The sequence below is a fragment of the Apteryx mantelli genome, chromosome Z (genome assembly GCF_036417845.1).
Source record: "Apteryx mantelli isolate bAptMan1 chromosome Z, bAptMan1.hap1, whole genome shotgun sequence".
In the NCBI taxonomy this organism is placed as follows: Eukaryota; Metazoa; Chordata; class Aves; order Apterygiformes; family Apterygidae; genus Apteryx; species Apteryx mantelli.
Genome location: NC_090020.1, coordinates 32,508,657 through 32,533,494, shown reverse-complemented (window position 1 = coordinate 32,533,494; position 24,838 = coordinate 32,508,657). Strand labels below are relative to the sequence as shown.

Here is a 24,838-nt window from a genome sequence, read left to right as displayed (position 1 = left end):
AAACTAGAGCAAACCTGCTCTCACTGCAGCACACAATCACATGGTGCATCTAATAAATATGCATTATCTACCACCTGCATGCAGGTACCAACACACACACACATTTTATAACTACAGTTGTGGTGGTATCAACAACTCAGTTCCTCTCCCAGAAAGAGGGATCCCATTCGCACTTTAAGAAGCCTGAAAAGCTATGTATTTTGCTTTTTCTCACCAGTGCTTCAGTTCTGATTGTAGCTGAGAGACTGTTTCAGCAAGATACCCCTTTTACTCTAAGTCAGTAGAGCCTGTCATCCTTGAGAACATATTTAAAAATAAAACCAAAAAAACCCACTCTCAAACATTGTTAAAGACATTTAAACATAGCTTTCTTATACCTACTAAGTGATAAACTAAGACAACTGAAAATGCTCTTAAAATTTAATAACCTCCAAAAAATGAACTGGAGAACTGGGAGAGGGAAAAAAACTTTAAACTATTATAGCTCATTTTATGCAGTTGACTAAACACAGGATCTCTCAAAACATGCCAAATACAATATAATCTATATGTGAGGAAAAATGGAAGAAAAAACCCAAGCAAATAAACCTAAATGGCATGCATCCTGTATGTCCATACACATGAACAGGCACATAAGAGACTCTCACCTCTCCCTGCACCTTTGCTTTTAAGATAAAAGTGTGTAAGCTCCCTCACAAATACACTGTCACTTGCCTTTCTAACTTGACATTGTTGACTGGCTGAACTTGTCTGGAGTATCACAGAACAGAAGATTTCACAGAAGAATAAAATGGCCTAAATGGATTCAGGCACATATTGAACTATATTTCATATGCACAGAGTCCTTTAAATTTTCTGTTCATTAGTGACTTTGGTTTAAGCTAGCAAATGAAGGGTACAAATACAACTTTCAAGAACACATACTGGATTCTGCTAGGACAGTATACATGCTGAAAAAATGAACTACTACAACAGGAAAGCTGACCAACAAGTTTGGGCCCATATCCTATCAGACACTTCTCTCACTCTGGCAAAAGACAGAAGTTCTGCAAAGAAGAATGTCTGAACTTCAAACAACAGAATAATTGACTAGTCATTTCAGCACTTGACTGAGTCCTCATTTCCAAAGAGGAACCCTAAAAGCTGTCATGTTGCTTATCATGACAAGGACAGACTGCCTACCTCTTCACAAGACCCACAAAGTAGACCCCTTATTTTTGGGACAAAATATTTCTCAGAGATACTGAGCCCCCATAACTTCTACTGAAATTACCTCCAAATGGACTTAAGGGTATATGGGCTTTAACTAAGCAAGGATCACGGGCTTTAAAATTTTACAGTATAAATGAACTAGAAAGACGAGTAGAACTGCATAGAAAGAACAATACTAATTTGACCTTTGACTCCACATTGCATGTAGTATACATATGATATTTGAAAGGGCAAGCAGTCGTGATGTTTTCCTAAACTTTTTAAAAAGCTTCCCCAAAAAAGAGGATGAGGGGAGAAAAATTCAAGCATTTAAAAAGACTAGCTGTAATAGTGGAACTAACATAAAAAGGAAAACAATAATTAATGGTAATTTAGTATGCATTCAGATTTTCAACTGAAAGTGACAGTTAGAAGATCCCTCTCACCTCAGGTTTCTTTCTCCCCTCAAAAAAGCCAACGATGACAGCACCAAGCCTAGTACTAGGTGCTACCACAAATGAGCTTTAAAGTTAGCGGGAGTTGCACAGTGATAGAGAAGTTTCCTAGAGAGACACAATCAGTCCTCCAAAAAAAAAAAAAAAAAAAAAAAAAAAAGCAGCTCACAATTAATTTACTTATTTAATAAGTCTGCCAGCAGCTAAGAACCACCAATGATATTTTCTCCTGCACCATATTTTTCAGAACATTAACTTCAATAACCCTTAAAAATTTCACACTTGACACTGAAGGTCATTCTTATCAGCACATGGATTTGCATGTTACTATGCTAATTTATAAACTAGAAAAAGTCTTGCAACCCCACTTAATTTGGGACTTGTTGTATCAGAGATAGAAATATTTTTCAGCTTTCAAAGTTCTCTGTGTATGGTTATCTGCCTCACGAAGCAGCCAGAGAAAATATTTCTTCATTTGACTTGATTTGTGTTACTAATGCACACCTTAAAACAGAACTAAACCAAGAATCTTCACAGTGTGGTCCCCCATTCATCACTACAGTGAACAATGGCAAGAAATCTAAGATTCAACAGATGAAGAACCTGCTCTGTGAGCCTACAACTTTAGGTTTTTGAGAGATGGCACTAATGAGCTAAATAGAAAGTATTACCAATATTGAAAAGAAGACTTTAAGTTTGCAGTGAGGTACAAATAAAGAATGTAGCACAGGTCTTCCGGGCATAAGCACACAGACAACAGCCAGTTATACTCCCTCTCGTCACACTAACTTTGCTTGCTTCCATGATTAGAAGACTTTTCTAACAAGATCGCTAATGGTTATCATTACCTCTTCCTCTTTATTTTGTATTTCAGTCTTTAATTGCTTGCTTGTTTTCAAATCACCAGAGCATTCCTAGTTTATACTACATTCTTGCCTAAGTCTTCTAAAGAACATCATGCAGGAACATACACCCAAGTATTTTTCCTTTGGACAAAAAAGGAAAGTACAGACTCATGAAACAATCAGGCACTGATTCGAGAGTTTCTTTCTTCCTTAAGTGCCTTGCAGCATGAAGGATAAGGGTCTTCAAGCAGAAAAGGTGGCACTGACAATGGTATTACGGACGAATGAAAGAAAAAGAAAGGAGAGATCTTGCAGCTGCTAAATCCTCCATAGACAGTGCCAGCACACAGCTCTCCCATCAGTGTCACCTTATTCTTTGAAAAGATCATATGACTAAAGAAATTATGACCACAGGGTTAGTGGACAATATATGAGGTTTCTCCATGATCATACGCTGCTAAGCAATTAGGTCAAACCATGCTGTTTAAAATTAGTTTAACACAGCTGAAGGTCAAGGAATGAAAGCATGTGGGGGAGGAGATGAGGTAGAAAAGGAGTAGAAAGATTTAACTCTCAAGCACTTATAAAACTCTTGCCAGAAAGGGGAGTTGCTCTGTTGCTAGAACTTAATAGTGTAAAAAAGGGACATTCTTGGCACAAGAAAACTGGCATCTGTGTACAAATAGCATGAAGTGTTTTCCAAGTTCCAAGTTATACACAGAAATTAAAAGACTCTTTTATATCAGTGTATTCACCAGTACTATCTTCTTCATTCTAAATCATACTTTTGTCAATGATTTTACATGCTTTAATAGTCAGGTAAATCAGTACATTTTTTTGTTGTTAACCGGAACAATGACATACTGCATGTGTTTACAGAGCTTTGCAATTTTGGTTTTTAAACCAGATCCTCCTGCACGAGCAGGAACTCTGATATTTTTTTTTTCGTTTATTCACATTTGGGTTTTGGAATGCAAATTTGAATGAGTAAAGTAATCTAGATCAGCTTTGGTAGCAGATGTTATTACGTGAAGGTACACTGAAAAAGCTAGAAGCATCACTGAAGGTTTGACAGTTCCATCCCCTTATAAGCCCATGAATTACTGCAGACACAAAATAAAGAAGTTCTAACAACTTTCCTGATTGTTATAAGAAGTTCAATGAACTATGCAAGTCTGAAGGTATCCAATTATAGACTAAGCTCCCTGCTTTTTACAATGTTTTAAGTGGTTAGAATAGGTAGGTGAGAGGCACACACCAGACAGGTACAGACAAAACCTTCCTGGCTTCCCGTATATATGTAAACAACTCAGCTCTGTCTTTAACTTCATATTCTGTATCTAGCACTCACTTGTACAGGCTGTAGAACACCAGGCACACATGCTTGTCACTACGCCAATAGACAGACAAGAAAAGCAAGTTATTATCAGCATCACTGAAACTTTATACAAAGGGCTGAGCAATGTCCAGACCCTTTTTTTCCTGCTAATTATAGTCTAGCCTTACTTGCAGTAATAGTAATTGCAACATTACCAGGAAAAAGGAATTTTCTTGCACAAGCATAGTATCTAAATGCTGTCACTTTTCTCTCTTTAGGAACTGCAGAAAATCAACAGATAACCAAATTTTTATGGAGAATTTATTTTACCACACAATTATTTTTTAACTTTCATCTAACATAGCCAATGTGAGATGCCCTCACAGGTATTATACATACAGCTTGAAAATTTTAGAATCATTTTAAAAATAGTTTTCTCCATGATACGTTCGATATTTTTTTAACTGAGATTGAGCCATACTGCAAAGCTCAAGGGCTTCAAGCTCCCTGGTATACTGATGATAGCACTGCTAAACAACTACACCTCATAATTGCTTTGTACTCTCCAGTCTGTTTCTCACAACTATTGCCGTATACCTGGTTAGCAAGCCCTCTGAGACAAAAGGCATGCTTAGGTACATTACTTAGAACACAACAAAACTGTGACTTTTTAATATTAACTTCGTACCCCAACCTCTGAAACAGTGTTTCAAGTGTGACTCTTCTCTCCTTATCTCATTTAAAAAAGGATGGTTTTAAAACAGCTGTCTTCCAACTCGCTAACAAAACAGTGAACATTTAGAAACATGCAATTGTGCAACTCCTGCAGAAACCTTTGTCTTTGTATTAGCAGCAGTGACACTGCTTGCCACAACCAGATCGTGTTTCAGTAGGCTGCCATCTCTCAAGCTCAGTCTGATGTTAAGGTCTCAGAGATTGCTCCGAATACCTCTGTGAGCATTACAGAGCAGAATCAATTCCATATCCAATAATGCACCAGCCCATAACGGTTCACTCAATGGCCCCACTGGATGACTCCATTCCAGCCTTTTAGCTACCTATATTCATGCGGGCACTTAAACATACGAACTATAGCCATGCCCAGGTAACTCTGGAGAGCAGGATGACAGACTCCTGGGGAAATAACCTAGACCAGAACTGTTCAGCTGTTATCATCAAAAATATTATGGGCTTTCCCATCTTACCTAGCCCTAAACAGAACAAGACCGGTTGCTATAGAAGCAATGTTCTAGCAAATATTTATGCACATGTTCTTCTCCAAACAATCTGTGTCTTTAGAGAAGCCTGGCTTGTTAATAAGGTGCACAAAGCAGTGACTCAGAAAAAGCCCCGAAGTTATTGCTTTCCAGCATCACCCTTTTCTCCTCCATTAATCTTGTCCTACTAGAAGCAACATGTACTGTATATTCTGAAGATTTACCTTCTATTAAACAAAAAAGTCTGTATTAAAGAGCAGTTTCAGACTGACACAGAGAGTGGAAGTTGGAATGTACTGTCGAGCTCCGCTCACAAGCACACTCATTACCACACAGCCTAAATATGGAATCATGTACTGTTAGTAACCCTAAGTTCTTTTCCTGCAGAGTCAGGGACATACATGCACTTATTGTACACCAGTATTAGAAAATGACTCAAAAAAGTACAACACAGTAGAAGCTCTACACAGAAGAGAGAAGTCTATTACCTTAGAGAATACAGATTTCCAAGACTGCCTGAGATACCAAAACGCTACACACGCTCCTTTGGAAAAGCATAACCAACAGTCTGGAATGCTTTTGATGAACACCAACCACAGGGTGAATAAACATACTAGAAGAGTTCAGGTACAGTATTAAAGATGCATTGTTTCAGAAAATGGACACTTTCAACAATTTACATACATTACAGCTGCACTGATTTCCCTTGTATTTTACAATAAGGTTATTCCAATGGCTTTTAACAATGATCTACTATAATGCTAGTTTCTTCTGTATGTTGAAGTGAAAGAAATCAACTTCAGACTTTTGAATATTTTTATCTTTATAATATAAATGAAGACATCTAAAAATCCATTATAAACCACACTTGAATTTCACAGTTTAGAAATAAATCACAAAATTGAGTTTACAAAAGACAAGTTAAAAATATTAGCTTCACTAAATCTCAATATTCTGTGGTTCTCTCTCAGTGAGCACTCCCAAGTAACTGAACTACCATCTTTTGTTATATGTATTAATATGCTGCAACAGAAGAGAAAACATACTGACCTGTTCTAAAGGACTTTGGAGCTGGTCCCTTGTGAATATGCACTGGAAAAAATAATTTCACTACATGTCGCACTGGTTATCTAATATGACAAACCAGACACCTGAAGAACTAGATAACCAATATGAAAATGAACTCGGTGTAAACACACATTTAAATCACTCTCATAAAGCTTGAAGATGGTAAAGCGAAAAAAACTCAAATAATGTGAAAAGGTCCCATGCTGAAATCACATACACATGCACTTTACTTCATGATTCTCTAGTCTAATTGTAGATTGAGAACAGATATTATATTTGCTCAATAAGGAATCAAAGAAAATCTCACTTCAGAGAGAAGTCTAATCATAGATACAGTGGTTTTAAACACCCAAGTAAAGTCTACACCTAGATATACTGGTACCTAATGCGTAAGTTGGGGGAATATGTATGGCTGTGTAAGTTCCAAGACATGCCAGGCATTTCTTATTAATGATGCTTGGACTGGAGCTTTCTGGAATCCAGCTGGTATGAAGGTATGTTCATCTACCAAAGACAACATCTTATGTAGTAAAACATAGTACTCATGCTTGTAATTGGTTCAAGTAATAGCTATACCAATGGGGGAAGGGCAAAAGCCAAAAGAATTTAACCCAAAAGGGTTAAAATACAGAGTTTTTCAAGCAAAGTACTTCCCTCACCGCTCCTTACAGTAATAAAAAGAAGCTTGCATATACATGTACTTACAGGATCAATGGCTAAGTACATATGCATGGTCTGAGTTTTAATACTTCTGTTGTTCTTCAGTACTTCATCTTCATTTTCCTCTTTGGACTTTTTATGAAATTTGTAAATTAGCTCAGAGATTAACATTAATACATAAATTAACAAGTATATGAAAAAAGAGTCTTTCTAAATGTTAAAGGATGTACATGAAGTACATCTGACTCAGAACTGAACACAACAGCTCAGTCATAAGCTATTTGGGTGTTCTTAAATCAGGAACCTGTGGTGAACATTAAAACACATGAGCAGAACACTTGGTTTTGGTGACACTAAGCAAAGACTTTTGTTGCTGCTATTTCATAAATAAAACAATGCTTAAGGTTCCTGCTAAGCTTCCCTTTTACAACAATGGGTTCTGAACCATGTCTGGTGCATTCGTCCTACAGCTTGGGGAGGAAGAATCTGATGGTAATCCCAGTTCTCAGTTACTTCACCCACTCTTTCATAGCAATGAGAGCTTCCCTTTATTTCATCTTCTCAAAATCTCCCTGTTTTACAGCACATGACCAACAGTTTTAATGAAAGATAATAACGTATCTTCAGACAGAATTTTTATGCAGATTTTGATTTTAGAAGGCATCTGTGTTAAATGGGCACACACTCAAGAACACAAATCTATGGCATTTGTAGCATGGTAGCGCCTGTTAGATATATTAAAAGAGGCTTATCTAAGAAAATGCTGCTTTTTCAGTATCTTTGAAAAAATTAACTAATACAGCTGTAGGTTTGAATCATTCACCAAATGCTGGCTAGCAGAAGGATAAAACCTAACCATTGGAAGCAAAGGTAAAGATGAGACTGCAAAGCCTAAAATTGCTTATGACTCAGTTTTCCCAAACAATGATAGAGTTAGAAGTATGGAATAGATTTCTCCAAGTTTCATTATTTCCTGTTGGGTGCAAAGAATCACTGCAAAATCCAGAGGTGCCTTACTAACCTTTCACTACCAGAGCACCAACAGAAACATACCCCCGGAGCTTACAGTCCATAGAACATGGCACAGTCATTGGCACAGTGATTTTTTGCTTGTGAAAATTTCTGTTGTTTCCTCTCTGGGTATTGATTTGATGATAGCTAAACACACAAAGAAACTCATCACCCAATAGAATCGATAAAGGCATTGTTTAAGTTGAGAAAACTTCCAATGATAAAAATACTCTCTCTCCTTTGCTGGAGTGAGCTTTTTAACATGGCACCAAAACACGGTATTAGAAAATCTCCAAACAAAGCATGGTTTGTGTCACATACACAAATCTCATACCAAGTGCCTTAGTAACTGTCCCTATACATTATGGTTTTATGAGCTGCTATTTACAGCCAAGTAATTGTCTGCTTCCCCCACTCCAAGTCCTCTTTTACATCTGCTCACTGACAGATAAGCTTGACCACTTAGGAATTTAGAATGTTTTAAAAACATATTCCAAATTGCCCTTTCTGTCCTCCATGTAAAGGAAGATTTGTTTGACTACCCTAGAGCTGTTGTGACTGGAAAACATACTCAGACTGTGCAGTCATGGATCTTCCAGGGTTAATAAACAGTCAAGTTTTGTTTCTCAATTCAGATCAGTTCTTCCATTTGGTTTTAGCTGGCCATAACTGCAAGGCATTTACACAATTCACTGAGGGTGCATGCTTTACGGTGCAGGTCAATTGATTCACCTACTATGTGTCACAGAAGACGTCTCCATCTCTCTGGCTCCACATTCCCGCGCCCTTCTTCATGCTAGCAGCCAGCACCAATATTTGTCTGACATGCCCAGGGCGACCCAGTTCTGGGAGCTCAATCAGTTATTCCCTCTTGCCTCCAGACCGAGCTAAGGAGGGCACTAACACCTGCACAAGAGAAGCAGCAGGAGACTGTAACTCAGTGAGTGAGGAACAGGACTATCCCATTCAGTGGCCCTCCCATTAGACTGATTTAGCTATACTGTAAAAATAATTGGGCAGGCCAATGGGTAGATACAGCAGCACTGATCAGGGATCAATGGCAATTTATTCACCATTAGCAGAGATAGTAATGTCAAGGCTTCCTTCTAAAGGAACAAAAGGGACAGGCGAAATGCACCAGCTTTATAAGATATAATTTGGAATGTTTTATCCTCCAGTTAACAACTAGCATCAAAAGCAGAAAAAGGGATCCTTCTTTTAGGCAGAAGGGTGGACTAAACAACATCCTACAGCTTTTTCAAATAAAAAGCAATGAGAAAAGACCAGACATAAAGAACTAAGCTGTGGTTCCCTGATGGGCTTTCCTTTCCCAGGGAGTCAACAGCAATTTTGCACAGATGGCCTAGCTCATGGAGATAAGAAAAAACTTGCCAGGAAGATAATACACCAAAAAGAAGCCCTAACTTCCACATCAAAATGTTGAAAGTCTATGTTTGTAGAATAGAAGAGACTGCAAGTAGACAAAAGACAAGGTACAGATGTGGTCTGCAAGATCCATATTCCTTCGTCTTCATGAAAGGAAAGAGGAATCAAGTGTCCCAATAAAGAAAGAACTGGAGGCAGCATGAAGAAAAGAAGGTGTCAAAAAACCCTAACATTTACTACCATCCAAGCCTCCCATGTACTTTTTTTTCCTTAGGAATTAATAAGCTGCCAGCTTTGTTTTTGAAGCTCTTGAAAGCACTGAGTTCTTGGCCAAGAACTTGTTAAACACAGGTGAAATAACTACTAATATTATTTGCCTGTGTGAACTATTTGCCTGTGTGGATAAGGAGGGAGAAGGAGGAAACAGCTTCTAAATCTTCATTAAACTCGGCAAAATAATTTAGCTATGAACAATGTCAAAACAATATAATATTATCAAGTAATGTAAAAACTAGCTTTACCTATACCTAGCTACACCTATATACCTAAGCAAAGTAAGCACAGTACCAAACAGTATAGACCAGGTAGAACATAGATTCGTATGATTCTAAGTTTTAAGCACTGTCTTTCTTGTTCTCATTTAGGAATACAGTATTACAAGGGGCCATCTCAGCAATGAAGTCCAATCCTCTTAAGCTGCAGACCACCCTGCAACAAGGGTCAACAAGACCAGAAGTTTCAGAAAATATAGAAAGGAGAGACAAAAGGCACCATTCCAGTTCTCTATGATCATAAGCCAGTTAAGAGTCACCAAAGATTCCAGAAGCTCAACACCCTTCCTCTCTCCCCTAAGAGTAACAATTTCAAAACACCACAACTTCAACAGACAATGTGACCTGGGGAAAATATCACTCTGATCCCAAGTCTCATGGGTACATGAGTAAGGTGCTCTAACCAAACGCTTCTACAGACGCATCCTATCCAGTACCTCAAATCTTACTGTGACTAATTATTGATATTTGAGAGAAAATTGGGGAAGGGTACAGAAGTTCAGAAGCCAATTTACATATCAGGAGGGTCCATTCGATAATCAGTGAAAACTTAGAAACACAGCATTAATTGCTTACAAATAAAGATACAGTGGAAATTAAATATTTGCATTATGCCATTTAAGTTAAAGGATAACTCAGCATTATGTCTAAGCAAGAAGTGCATAGACCAAGTGGTACTGCTCAAAGCAATTATTTTTTTCCTTTCCAAAGGCTCAATTCTCTGAAAAGTTCAGCAATGAATTCAGTGAGACTATGCCTGCCAATCAGGTTGTAAGAATGCTTGTATTTTAAACTGACTATAAACTCTTCCAAGCATTGACTATCTCCTCCTATGTTTGTGATCATCCAGTAAGAGCTATTTTTCTTTCAGTCAAGTACAGGCAAGATGTTCTAAGCTTCCTAACAAACAAACAGACTTGCACTGCAGGCAGATGACTGTGGCTTTCATAAAAATGGAAGGCTTGCCCTTTTAAAGAACAGTACACCATTGCCCTGCAAGGTCCCTGCTGATGGTGCTGAATGTGTGCACATGCTCTGGGTAGCAATGTAGTGATGCTTCCTCCTCAGCAGTGCTGTCTCTCGAAGAAGTTGTCTATTTGTCGTATTCACATAAGCAATCAGGAGGGAACAAGGGGAAGGGAATAAAATACATTGAGACAAGTGAATATGGCTGCAGACCATCATGTGAATTACTCAGTTTAGTGTTTCAAAGCAATCCTAAACCGTGTGATTGGGGCGAAGGACATCTGTTACAAGACAGTTTCCTCAACATCACCATTTGCCACAAAAGAAAAAGAAGAGAAAATTTTATCACACTCAAAATACAGTAACTTTAGTACAAAAGACCAACAACCTCTAAGAATATAATGTCCCACAGGAAACTGGCACTGGAAACTTTGAAAGGGAATTAAAAGTGATCTAACACATGTCTACAATGACCAAATCCCTATCACCTTCATCCTTCCCCAAAGTTAATCTCTAAATTCAAGAACAGTGTCATGCAATCCTTTGCAGTAATTTGGCAAGCTCAATCTTGAAACAATTTAGGTTCTCTGCTCATATACCTTTGTTTCAAAGACAGTTCGCAAACTTCACATCCCCAAAGACCAGCAGCCTTTCAGTTTCCAATGTGTACATTTATTTGAATATTTTAAATGCACAGCTAGTATGTATCTTTTAAATACAAAAGTTTCTTCCTTTCCTCAAGTATTTGTTTTCTTCCAGTATACTTAAAAATCATACCCCTCCAAGCTTCATGCTGCAAGGCTAAACAAACCAAACTAAGTCTCCTCTCATAGAAAGCTTCTCCCCACAGCTTGACCATTGTAGTTCTTTGTCTTAAAGTAGAAAAGGGGCAATTTCTTTGAAATATAGTGATCAGAACTGCAGAATACTGTGTAAAGGAGGCCTTTACAACATATTGCACAAGAATATGGGTAGACACCTGCCCCTGAAATTCATTTCTGATATTAGCCTTTTCCATAACTGCACTAAAAATGACAAGAATGTCACCCAACAACAGACCAAAACATGTGGGCTCCACTCCTGCTGTATAACCTCCAAGTAATGAAATTTTAGAATATAAAAAAAATTACCTATATCAATCACGTGGCTCAGTCCCTTATACCCCATGCTACTGTTTGTTTTGTTTTTTTTTAAACCATTTACTCCAGTATTTACTGCATAATGAAGACATACAAGGAAGCAGTTTTGGCTTCAGGATCTTTAGAGGTAAGCTTTCCTTGTCCACATTTCTTTGTTTCCTCCTAGCTCAGCCACAAACTATTTGGTTTACATTTACTTAACTGATGGTTAAGTAAAATCTACTATACTGCATTATGAGCTGATGAATGCTTTTCAGGATTGTTGGAAAATCCTCCCTTGGCTCACCTATCTTCCTGTAAGGGAGTCACAATCCAGTCTGAGAAACAGTCATCTAATCTGAGACAGAAGTGCTATGCAATCCAGTATCACACAGGAAACAAACTAAAAAACCACTGCTTTAACTGACACTTTTCCTTCGTAATATACATTGTGCCATAAGTTGTGTTGTTTCGCTGGAGGCCTAACCAAGCCAGTTAAAAACATAAGGACACCTGACCATTAAATTCTGCTGTGGTTCTCACAGGAAATATGTAATTTCCTCCAAAAAAACCAATAAGCCTTTGAATAAATGTTACCAGTTTTAGCAGCTATTCTGCAAGGTTTGTCCAGAATCTCAGTACTCTGGCATTCTAATTTCCAGCTCCACTTCCTTGTTGTCAGTTTATATTCTTCTGGCCTTGTACCAACATTACTCTTTATCTCTGTCCTTCCCATGTATTTAACCTGAAGTAGATTTACAGCGGCAATCACATCTCTACTGAGGCTGAGATTTTTACCAGTGCTTTCAGCTGATCTAAATGGGGACTGTTGCCATAAATTAGATATAAGGTGTTTTTTATTTTGAAAGCATCATTGCGTGTATGCAAGTGATGGCACAAAAGAGGGAACAGAAACACACAGCAGAGGAACGCGGTACTGTTCTTTTAAGTCACTGTCAGCATGGATTTAGCTTGGCATGCAGTTATCATGAAAATGCAGCCTCAGCCTCCCTTTTTCTAACCTAAATAGCCAAATTCTGTTCCGTACACACAGTTCTAGTAGAGGAAGTGACATATTTGAACATCTGTAAGAGGAGATTATGAATTTAAAAAGGAGGGAGGACAAAAAAAGAGCTAATGAAAGTTCAAGCACACCCCTAACACAGCAATTCCAGTACTGATTGTACCCTGCAGAGGCTAACTAAGAAAGAAAATCAAAGACAAATATTTTTATCTACTTCCTGATGACTTTAAATTTGCAAAGTTATGTGCATTTAAAGTGAGGACACAGAATAAGCAGCAAGCTATAGTTTTAATTATACTTTGCTTTAAAAGACCCATTAAGGAGACTTTTTTTTTCTCCAGAGAGAGAAATAAACTAAGCAGAATCAAGCAATTATTTTCGAAAAAACATCTGCACCTCTTGTGCAGCAACAACACAATGCATTTTATAAGGCAATAATTGTCACCAGTAGTATTGAATGGTGACATTCTAACGCAGTCTGCATAATCAACAGTTCATCACTTATTATGCATTTATGAAAAAAAAGGCATTTTGAGGCATGGTTTGGAGGTAAAGTGAAATGAGACCGAGATGAATAATTGTTCCCATCATGCTTTTCAGAGAAATTATTTTCTAGTCCTCATGCAACTACCAGGGTCCAGACTTGCTCCACTCAGTGTCACCACAACAGTCACAGCATGGAATAACCAAATTTTTCTTCTGAGAGCAGACAAGACTGATAGAACACTGAAATTGTTCACATGCAGCACTGAAAGGGCTCTACGGTGTAATCTGAAATCAGCAATTTTGGATTCTCTAAAGAAAAAGCAACCCACAAATCACACCAACCAATCAACCAACCATTTTTCTTGCTTGTACAGTGACTTTGCCGCCAGCATTTTTATGGTTCTTTCCCAGGTCCTTGTCCCTGAAGAACTCCTATAGTCCACTTGATCTGCTGTAATTCATTATCATGTATTACCAGAATTTGTATACATGTAGTTATGAAAGTAGAGAATTCTACATTTGCATTTATTGGTCTGTTTATACAAATCTTACAGCAAAAACGATATTGAAAAGGTTTGTATATTCTGCATCTTCAGTATTTAACCATTTTCATTCTGTAGAAAAACAAAGGTTAACATATGCCTTTTAATGGAGCAACTTGAGGCTTCAATAAGATTATAGGACAAAATAGAAGTCAGAAATTTCAATTTAGCGTTGTTAAAATTTTGGACATAACATGTAGTACTCTCTTTTAGCCTTACTAGACCATCATTCACATTGCTCTGCTATTTTTCTATATGACTTTCTAATCTGACAATTAAAAGGAAAATGTTTTACATTATAATATTATTATAAAGACAGCTGGCATGGGTTTTAAGTTAATACAATTAAGATGATATGTCCTCTTTCAAGACTGTCAAGTTTACCTCAAAAGACTTTAACATGCTATACATCTCATAATAGAACTTGACAATACTCACAATTTCAGCATGTCATCTTTTTATTAAGATTAGTTCAGGTTTTCAGGTCTGAAAAGCACCATGAAGGTCAAATTCTAGTTATCATCCAAGCATTTTTTATTAAGTGTTTTTACTTTCCTTCCAAAACAAGAGTGCAATACAGTAACTGTTACAGTGTATGGAAAGACAAGGGGACAGCCTTTGTAGCTCTAAAAAGCAGCACTTCTAAAAACTGATATGAAAAGGAAAAAAGGAAAAAAGGAAAAAAGGAAAAAAGGAAAAAAGGAAAAAAGGAAAAAAGGAAAAAAGGAAAAAAGGAAAAAAGGAAAAAAGGAAAAAAGGAAAAAAGGAAAAAAGGAAAAAAGGAAAAAAGGAAAAAAGGAAAAAAGGAAAAAAGGAAAAAAGGAAAAAAGGAAAAAAGTCTTCCGCCTGCATCCCTGCTTCTTACTACAGAAATCAGTTTTCACACTCTCCGGAAACATTTTCTCTTCTAACTGAACACTCAAAGGTAAAAGAGTGTTTTTCAGATTGTAAATACACATCCTCATGTTTGCATAACTGCCTGTTCTCTCTTATCAGCACCTTTAGCATGTTATCCTATGCATTTTTCTCTCACAACTGATGAAGCGATTAGATACCTCAGATAACAGTGAAAAGCAGTACGCTAACCCTGCTAACTTCTCTGCTTCATGAACTATCAAGCAAATATAGACTGATGTCCAAAACTGCTGAGATCCATCATCATTCTGCATGTTGAACAAGTTGCAAGTGTTACTCTAGTGAGACCCACAGGTTCAAATGAACTTGAAGTTTAAAAATCATTAGGTACCTTTTTCTATTTTTCGAATCAATAGCAATCTACTATTAATCGTAGCTATTTTAATATACAGTATTGTTCTATTTCTCCATTCATTCTCCACATTATACTTCTCACTATACTTAAAAAAAACGCATTTGTGTGCAAGCAAAAGAAAATTTTATCAGCTGATCGATTTCCTAATAGATACTTTCTAGGTATCTGCCACTTTTACTTTTATTCCTGTCACCTTTCAAAAACATTTGATCTGATGACCAAATTCTACGCACATGCAGACGTTTCATCTCATTCAGAAGCACACCACTCAAAACCGACATTTTAATATTAAAGTCCTCCACTTGGAATTTTTTAAAAAATTGTGCGTATATACATACATATCTTATCACAGTGCAATGCAAATACCATTCTTCAATCTATCTGAAAACAGTATTTTAACAACCTGCAGTTCTTTTAGGAAGCAGTTTAAAAAGAAGGTTTTTTTTAAAAAAGTGAAGAAGCGCAGAGGTGTTTATAAGACCATGAATTAAATCACAAAACTGTATTAATTCATATAATAATACACAAGGTGTCTCCAGTGTAGCTTTGTTTCAGTGACATTCCCTGTAATTAAGCAAGCAGTGGAACATTTGCTACTGTGCTCTAACTTCTAGAGAAGACCAAACTCAGTTAAAAACAAAAAAACAAACAAAAAACCCCCCAAAGCCAGGAACAACAACAAAACAAAAAAACTCCAGCACTTTGATTAGTTAATCTGGTTTCACAGTGTTTACCTGCATGCTCACCATGGTGAGGTTTTGAATACCGATGAACTTTAATTCCTGTCTTTTGGGTGAGCTGAAGTAAAGGCACTGGAACAGGGTATTTGAAATGCACGATCACACAGCCTGCAAATGCAGGCAGAATTAAAATGAACAAAATAGCTTTAGCAAATTTGTTGCATGATAATCTCTACCCTAGCAGGAACTAAATCTCTATCAGCCCTTGAAATTTCATGGTTAGATGACTGCTTACCACATCTGCAGGAGATATGAACAATGCAGTAATATGTATCACTTTAGTAAGATGAAAAAAAATGTATATAATGCAGCATACACAATGATTAAAAGCAGAATCTTCATCTATGTTCTTTACTAAACACACCATTTGATCCACAAGTCTCATGAGACTGTTTTGGTACACAAGCTTAAGACAACCAAAAACATAAGCCAACTTTAACAGACACAAAGGTGTCAGAACAAATTACATATAGACAAGACAATTAAGGGTGATCCTGTAAGTACTCACAATTCCAAGTTCCTTTATTATTTTTTCTATGGACAAATCAAAACAAAACAAAGAACAGACTAAAACTCAAACATATTGGTAAAAAAAATGAAGAATACTCTTCTTCAAAGGCACTGTGAACTGCCATAAAACTAAGAAGTGTATTTTTTTAGTCTGGTCATATCACTGTCCTTCTACTCGTTTCAAACAACTCTGGATTTTATGCAAGCTATATTTAAACCTCCTATGTTAGTTTCAATACAAAATTTCATTTACACAATTCATTTGATCTTTGAGTGACCTTTGCTAGAATAGCAAAGCGACTTTTTGGTTACTGTCAGAAGGATCATAAGATAATAAAGATAACTAAATATTTTACAAGCGAAAATAAGAAGGTTAAAAGTTCAAAATATTTGCATCTTTACTGAATTGCTCAAAAGGCAAGGAGTCCTGGAAACTGTAGGATCCATTTATGCAAACATCCCTCAACCAATGAAAACTTATCTGTTCATTTATTCACCTTGATTGCCACATGACTGCTGCTGAATAAGAGGCAATAAAGGAATTTTTCCCTAAAAAGGGGGAAAAAAATAGGTTGAATTAGCAAAATTGAACCTTTCATCACTGCTTAGCCCAAACAGTAAAATCATGATTCAGGTTCCCAAACAATCACAAGAAATTTTAAAGTCAAAAGCGTTTTTAGTATTCATTTGCTTCCTGAGTTTTAAGCCTCAGGGCTGACATTTGCAACTACATTTATATGCAAACAAAAAGGTGAGAAACCTAAGGGAAAGGGGAGAGAGAAAGAATGGAAAGAGGTAAGATTTACAAAAGAGAATTTCAACCAACTCTAGAAATTTACATTTAAAAAGAAGCTGAAAATACCGCTAAACCAAACCACACAACAACCTTCCTGAGATTTACCTGCTCTTATTTTTATGGCAACACTTATCAACAGAAAACCTTGGGCTTCTCAAAGTGATGCTGAAGTGAAAGCTCTGGCCCTTTTAAATAAGCACATTAGTTTTTAAAACAAAAGCCCTGTCAAACATTTGACAGTGTCTTGTCATTTTTTTAAAATTTATTTAACAAAAGTAGATGATGTGCTTAGTTTTGTTTATTTTTAAAGGAAAAACAAAAATTGAGCTTAACTAATTCTTGTAAATTCTTAAAACATCATGGGTCCAGACAGAATGCCAAGCATATATAGCATTATCATAAATAAAAATAACTTCAATACTGTAATTCTTTGTTTGTAGTTGATCATATTAACATACCAAATTTTTATCAAATTCCATTATCTATTATTCAGTCAATTTGAAAAACTCCATTTGATTTTTTACTAGATAACATTATTCAGTTTTTGCACCTCTCTATACGTTAAAAATGAAACTCTTGGTCATCATTGTTTTGTTCCGGAGATAGCATGCAATTTCCAAAGCCTGTTTGTTTGGAAAAATCCCCACATTTTTAAATATTTCCTACGTAATTAGACTTAGGGCAATTATTCCACTTAATAAACATGCATGGAGGAGCAAACATTCTGTTGACAATTTTTCTTTTAAATAAATACAAGAGCATTTGCATAAACCTTAACACTTTCTTAACAAGCAGACAGACATTGTTTTCTCCTTGAAAAACCTTGAGAAACCAAACAAGTTAAAAAAAATAAAGACACAGATCCAAAAATAATCTATAAAATAAATCATGTATCAGTATCCATTACACAGACGTAGTTTCATTTTTATCAGTCCCGAAATTTAAAGCTGAATTCCAAAACATTCAACATGTTCTTGTCAAAAATCACAGGGACCAAATCAAACAATTTCATGTATCCAAACAAAATATTTAGACCAAACAACCTTAACTTATGGGCCAACATGACAACATATCTTTCTAACAAGCTATCTGAGAAGTTAATATGAATACTCTATCCAACATAGCCCACTATTCTATATGTATGAAGAGACCTACCCAGAACGCTTCATAAAAAATAAAATTACACACCCTTCACATACCTGTACAGGTAAGGCAACAAGCTTTTAAGCTATACAAATGTGATGAAGTTTATTTTAAAGATAGCCCCATGAACTTCCTGTTGAAGTGTTGTTTTTTTTTTTTAAGTAAGTCTTTTTCTGAGTTCTGTCTACGCCAGTATCCAGTATCATTTGCAGCGTCTACTAGTATTGGATCCTACCCTGGAAGGGTATACAAAAATAGACATGGGATCATCTGCTTCACGTAGACTGCTCTGTAGTAATTAAACACTGACTGTAAGCTTGGAAGTCACTGACATGAACATTAAAAAAGTTTCTGCTATACTGATGTACTAAAATGCCACCGTACTTAAGAAAAAAAAAGGGGGGGGAGGGATGTTAAAGAGAACCCTCACAAAACACACTTAAATCAATGATAAATTAACAATCTTATAATCCACAGACACTGCCAAAAAGAAGATATGAGTAAGAGTTTGAGCTTTCTACCACAAATGCTGTGGCAGGAGATGATTACACAGCATTCAGTAAACAAGGTTCAAGCTGACGGTGCTTTCTCTGCAGCACTCTGCTATAAATCTCTTGATCTGACTTTCAGTTTGAACAGTGATGCCTAAGAGTGATCTTCATTACATTGGCATTAATAAAAAACAATTACATGGTTTCTCTCACTTCTCTCATGATGTTATCGAAGCAAAAGTGACACGCAACACATACAGAGTCTTTCGTTGCGACAGCCTAAAAACACAGTGAAAATATCCTTGATATAAATTCACTACGTTAAGTTACTCACTTGACTAGCAACAGGAAGCATTACAATTCTTTAAAACTGTATCTAACATCTGAAGGGACCATGTACACATGCACAAGCTGTATTATAGCCACATGCACCTCAAGTTAAAAGGTGTTAATTAAGAACCGCCAAACTCCGAAATCCTACTAGCTTGATCTTAAAAAGCAACATGCGGTAGCTTAAAATCGAAGTCCTTTCTCTGCCTTCCAGCACGCAGTGTTATCTTGAAAGGCAAAGGCGCAGCGCGATGATTTAAGGCAAACAGGAACCCGGGCCGTACTCGGTGCATAATCCCAGGCCACCCGGTCTCGTTTCGGCGACAGTCACCACTCCCAAGCGCAGGGCGCTGGGGGTACCAGCCCAACGCCGCCGCCTACCTGCCGAGCTCGTCCCCCGTCTCGTAGTAGTCCTCCAGGTTCTCCTGCCTGAACACGGTCATGGTCGCCGCCGCCGCCGCCTCTCCTCCGCCGCCGGCTTCAGCCCCTGCTCGGCGCCCTCATCACCGCCTCCCCGGAGCCGCCGGGGCCGCCCCGCGCGCGGCAGCGCGGCCTGCGGAGAGCGCCGCGGTGAACGCCCGCGCGCCAACGGCCAACCGTCAACGGCCAACGGCCGCGCGGCGCCCCCCAGCGCGCGGGCCGCCCGCCACCGGCCAGCAGGGGCCCCGCCGCTGCCCCCCGCCGGCGTCCGCCACAGGCGGCGGCGGGAGAAGAAAGGGGTCCCGCCGCGTCCAGCCCGGCCTCCCCCGCCCGGCACCTTCCCGCCCGGCCGCGGCGCCGCCGCCTCAGCGCGCTCCCTCCCTCCCGGCCGCCACGCTCCGCCGCGGCTCCGTTGCCCGGTCAACCGGGACGTGCCGCCGGGGCCACGGCGCGCAGCGCGGCCGCCCCGGCCCCGCCCGGCCCCCGCGGCATCCCCGCACCCGATCCGCGGGCGAGGCGCGCGGACCGGGGCGGAGGAAGCGGGGCGCGGGAACCCGCTCGCCGCTGCCGGGCCGGGGCTCGCCGCGGCGCTTCCCACCGCCCCCCGGCGGCGCGGCGGCAGGCGAAGGGGAAGAGGGGCCGCCGCGGCGCCACTTACCCGCTCGCTCGCTCGCTGCTGCCGCCGCGGCTGCCCGGCCGCACCGGGACCTGGGAGGCGGCGATAGCGGCGCGGCCGCTCCCCGGCCAGCGCGCAGGGGAGCCGCGCACGGCAGCCGGGAGCGGCTCCGCGGCGCGGCCAATGGGAGGCACCGCCGGGCGCCCCTTCCCTTCCCTCCTTTCCCTTCCCTTTCCTTCCCTTCCTTTCCCTTCCCCGCCCCGCCCCGCCGCCGCCCGCTGGGGAGCGGCCGCCGGTGCCGGGGGCAGCGCCGTGTGCCCTGGCCGCCGCCGCTGCCCCCCGGCCGCCGCTGCCCCCCGCCGCCCGTGCCCACCTCCCGGCACCCGCCCCGGCAGCGCTGGCGCCCGCTGGCGCCCGCTCCTGCTTCCCGGCAGCGTGGTGCCAAACCCGGCGGCACGCGGATCCGGGCGCAAAAGGCCCCGTGAGCTCACCCGGCGCGGGCAGAAGTGAGAATGGTCCCGGACCTGCAGGTCCACCCCAAAACTCGCTCTAAGGAGCTGCACATGCATCTGCACCTTCAGCGCTCAGATCCCTTACAAAGTCAATATCTAAGTGTGGTTTGTTAGTCTTCTATCACCAGGCAACAATAATGAGGCATTCTTCTTTCATATGAAATACATTAAATCATCTCTGCAGGGTGTTGTACTTTATATTTGATGTTTGCTAACACTGCCTAGCTTTGTACATACTGCTGCTCAGGTTTGGCTTTCCTGATGCTTGATATTTTCAGTAGTAAGTATATTGGTCCCATGCCAAGCTGGGACTTGGCCTGCTGCTTACATTTTGGAGGCAAGTTTTCTACTAGCTGCTCTAGTTCTTTGCAATCCATGCTGTTCAGCTCAAGGAAGTATGCGATGCTGGGTAACTGAACAGCTTTTAACTTCCATCTGAACTGTCAGATCTCTCAGAAAGAGAATTGCTCATCAAAGGTGAAAAAAGTTCAGTGCAGTCATACGATTCTGCACTTATTTAATTTAGCACTTGAGAGAGCCTGGCCTTCTTCAAGTACAGGGCAACAAGTACAGAAGCCCTGAAATTTTCTGACTGACTCACAGTGTGACCTTGGGCAAGTGTTAAAAATTTCTGCACCTCCACTGATGTCATCTGCAAAATGAAGGTAACACGTTTGAATGGCTCGCTGGATGTAAAGTTATATAACGCTATGTGCAGAGAGGGCAGTGCGTTGACTTCTCCTCAGGCTGAGTAACCAGCAGAATTATGCACTCCACGCTATTTGATCTATTTGATTCAGGCATGCAGGAGTGTGATGCTGCACCTTGTCTTCAGTCTGTCTTCTATGTATTTATATCTAATGAGTTTTCAAAGTCATAACTCGCACAGTTTAGGCTGTTGGATTTTCAACACAGCTCAAGATTTTTAACAAACACTGGATATAGGTTCAAAAGTTCATTTTGGTTTCAGAGACCCTTCCTCTGTCCTAAATGGGGACTATCACTGGAGCCAGCCAATGTACTTTTGAAGCTCTCACATTTTACCCATATTAAACCTTACTTGATCTTCATATGTTTTTTCATTTTTTTGCTCCAGTATTTTTTATGAGTCTTGAGCTCACAGAAGAATAACATTTGTTGTAGCTTGTATATATTTTGCATTGCAAATGCTACTCAGATAAAGTGTTCAGTATTATTCCTTATGACCCAGTCCTGCTTCAACTGATGCAATTGAAAATTCACTATTGATTCAAAGGCAGGGGTACATTGGAATCAATACACCATTCCTGAGATAATTGCCTAGATGCATAGGGTACACAGAAAAATGAATTACTTAAAATGTTCCTCTTTTTCCTTTCACTTAGTAACTGAATCTGGAGGTGGAAATCTTGCTCCCATTATTGTATGTCCAGCTATTTAGGTCTGGGATCCCTGAATTTTGTTTCTCCGTTCAACTACATCACTTGTGGAAAGAGTTGTGTTTGAATGCTACGATGGCAGCAGCAACAGCACATCACCATGTCGTGTGCATGAGGAGGAGTCGTACTCCATCCAAGTGAAAACAGCCATGGCAGCAGCAGGTCAGTGTTGTGGTATACATAGACACAAAAGGAGACACGTCTCACCTGAAGCACCGTTCCTCTTTCTTCAGGGAAATGCTCGATGGCTTGAGTTTGTTGCAGTCCAGTTTGAAAAAGCTCATATATTCCTAGTGGTACTTCTCCTGCAGCTTGGGAACCCTTAATCTAGGGGGAAACCCAGCCTCGCTACTAGGCTTTCAAAATGCTAATTGGCTTCCGTGAAACAATATTGGATTGCACATGTAGTATATCAGAAAAATCATTTTAAATTGCTGTCAAAGTGTAATTCAGCAATTGTGATTCCAGTTAATCCTTACCAGGTTTAATAGCACATTGGATGAAATCCTACCCCTGTAAAATCAATAGCAAAATCTCCATGATTTCATGCTTCCAGGATTTCAAACCAACATATATTTTTTGTTCATTGTAACATAACAGAAATAATAAAGTGAGATTAACTCCTTATGTATATTGATGTAAATCAGGAGTGATCATACTGATGTCAGTAAGATTACTTCAGTGTGAAAGAGAAGACGATCAGGTGCAAGATTAGTTACAACAAATGTGTTTTCGAAGGATTGAACTCCGTTACTGATTTGTGTCCGTCAGCTTACCATGTCAAATGATTCAGGAATATTTTGCTTTGTAGAAGAACAGCTGTTCCATTTCTTAATAAGTATTACAAAGAATTCAAATTTGCTGAGAGCCTCTATATCTCTAAGCAGTGTTTCATGAAATAAAAGCTACATTATTTCTGCAAATCAAGAGATTTATAGCCCTCTTCAGCCACACTTATACAGAATTTACATAACCATTTCTATGTAAAAATAACAGAAAAGCAGGCATATCAAGTATATTGTTGCAGGATAAATCTTTTCAAGATTAATGTCCCATCTATTACTGTCATCCAGGTAAGATGTCTTTGCTAACAATGTAAGATATTAATTATGGTAAAGAATATGAATTACTCAAGTGACATATTGTTTCTTTTGTGTATAGTTCTTCATTTTAAGAAATCAGCATTTATTTTTGACATGACTATGAAAGCAATTTCCTGGGTTCTGCATGAGGTTCTCAGTGCCAATTCACAGATTTTTCATACTGATTTTCATTTCTTACAAGGTGAACTAGTTACTGCCCTTGAAAGCTGCTTTTCCATCTCCTCCAAAAACAGCAGTGATGACAATGAGATGGGATGGTGACCATTAGCATCCCAGCGCTGCTCAGATTTGATCAACCCAAAGCATTTCTGCTACAAAAGGAGCTCCAGATGTGCCAGTGGCTTTTGTGATTAGGACTCATGTCCCTCAGAAAGTAGACTGAATCCATCAATTCATTTCACATAGGCCACAGAATGGAAAAAATGAAGCTGCTGACAAAACAAGCAAGATTTATAGCTTCCTGAGGCAGATCACCCACTATAACAAGGCAATAGTTTTAACACTGTAACTAGACTCAATGAAGTGCTGCTGAGTAAATTTGGCAGGCTGGAAAATCCATTCCTTAGTGTTTCAGTCAATAACCAAAATAAAATTTAGGTTAAAATACATTTAATTGCCACATTCTGAAAGCCTGAAAGAAGAGAATTTTATAGAAAACGATTGGAATTGGTCTTCTAAAAGCACTGTGGAAAGGTTAGTGCTTCTTATATCTTCTAGATAATAATGTCGATTCTGTGTACAAAGAAACGTGTTGCATCTCCCAAGGGAGCTACAGCTAATCTAGGATCTGCTAATTTGTGTGTTTATTTATAAGGGGCCTATATCATGTGCATCCGCCTATGAAGCCTCCATTTGACAAAGCAATTAATCGAGTGAGTGCCTGACTTGGAGCAGTGCATAGTCTATGCAGATTACCTGAATTACCTGAGTGTTTAAATGAATGTTTCAGCATCTCACCAAATCAAAGTCTGAAACCAGAGTCCAGTGCAAAGCACTTTGGAGCGTGGTTCCAGCTGCCTGAGAGCCGTATGTCAGTTCCTTGGTGATGATGACCCCACAGGACAGCTCTATTCCACTGGAAAAATCAAGCTGTCGATGAAGAAAGGAAGAAAGGAAGAGTCACATCTACAGTAGATGTGACTCTAAAGAGATTTCTCTAAAGCTGAACTAAGATTATGAAACTCTCTGCCACTTGACCTAACAATAACCACTAACCACAATCAGAATTAAATACAAAATCCATGCCTTTGACTTAGCTTTCCCGTAACTGTTCTGCCATGTAAATTAGGTCTTTGCATTACTGTATATTTATTTAAAAGAAAACAAATTGCAGATGATTAAAATTTTCTGGCACAACTGTTTTTTTCTGAAAAGAAGCTTTACTCTAAATCAAAACATTCTGACAAAGATTTTGTGAACATGTTATTTCAGTAAGGTAAAATGTATAATTTGTAGTTATATTTAGCTGAAATATTACTTTTATTAGTATAATATATTTTTACATTGCATATAGGATTACATATTCTGTAAGACAAAATACTTATTCTAAAGAAGCAAGAGAAAGTTCTCTGGATTTTTGGATTTTTAATTCTGCGCTCAAACTGGTTGATTTCCCGCAGAAACAAACAAATATGGAACAACATGCTGGGTG

The 24,838-nt window shown here is 39.1% G+C and overlaps 1 protein-coding gene across 4 annotated transcripts in view; it reads right to left on the bottom strand.

Moving 5' to 3' along the window:
* DAPK1 (death associated protein kinase 1) overlaps positions 1–19,592 on the bottom strand; it is a 96,332-nt gene extending 76,740 nt beyond the window's left edge. For 3 of the 4 annotated variants that reach the window (XM_067315319.1, XM_067315321.1, XM_067315320.1), the window contains exon 1: positions 19,500–19,592. In XM_067315319.1, the coding sequence (XP_067171420.1) occupies positions 19,500–19,561 (62 nt within the window). In that variant the 5' untranslated portion in view covers positions 19,562–19,592. The remainder of the gene's footprint in view (positions 1–19,499) is intronic. The other variant, XM_067315322.1, reaches the window with a different exon arrangement.
* Between the last annotated feature and the right edge of the window lie 5,246 nt (positions 19,593–24,838).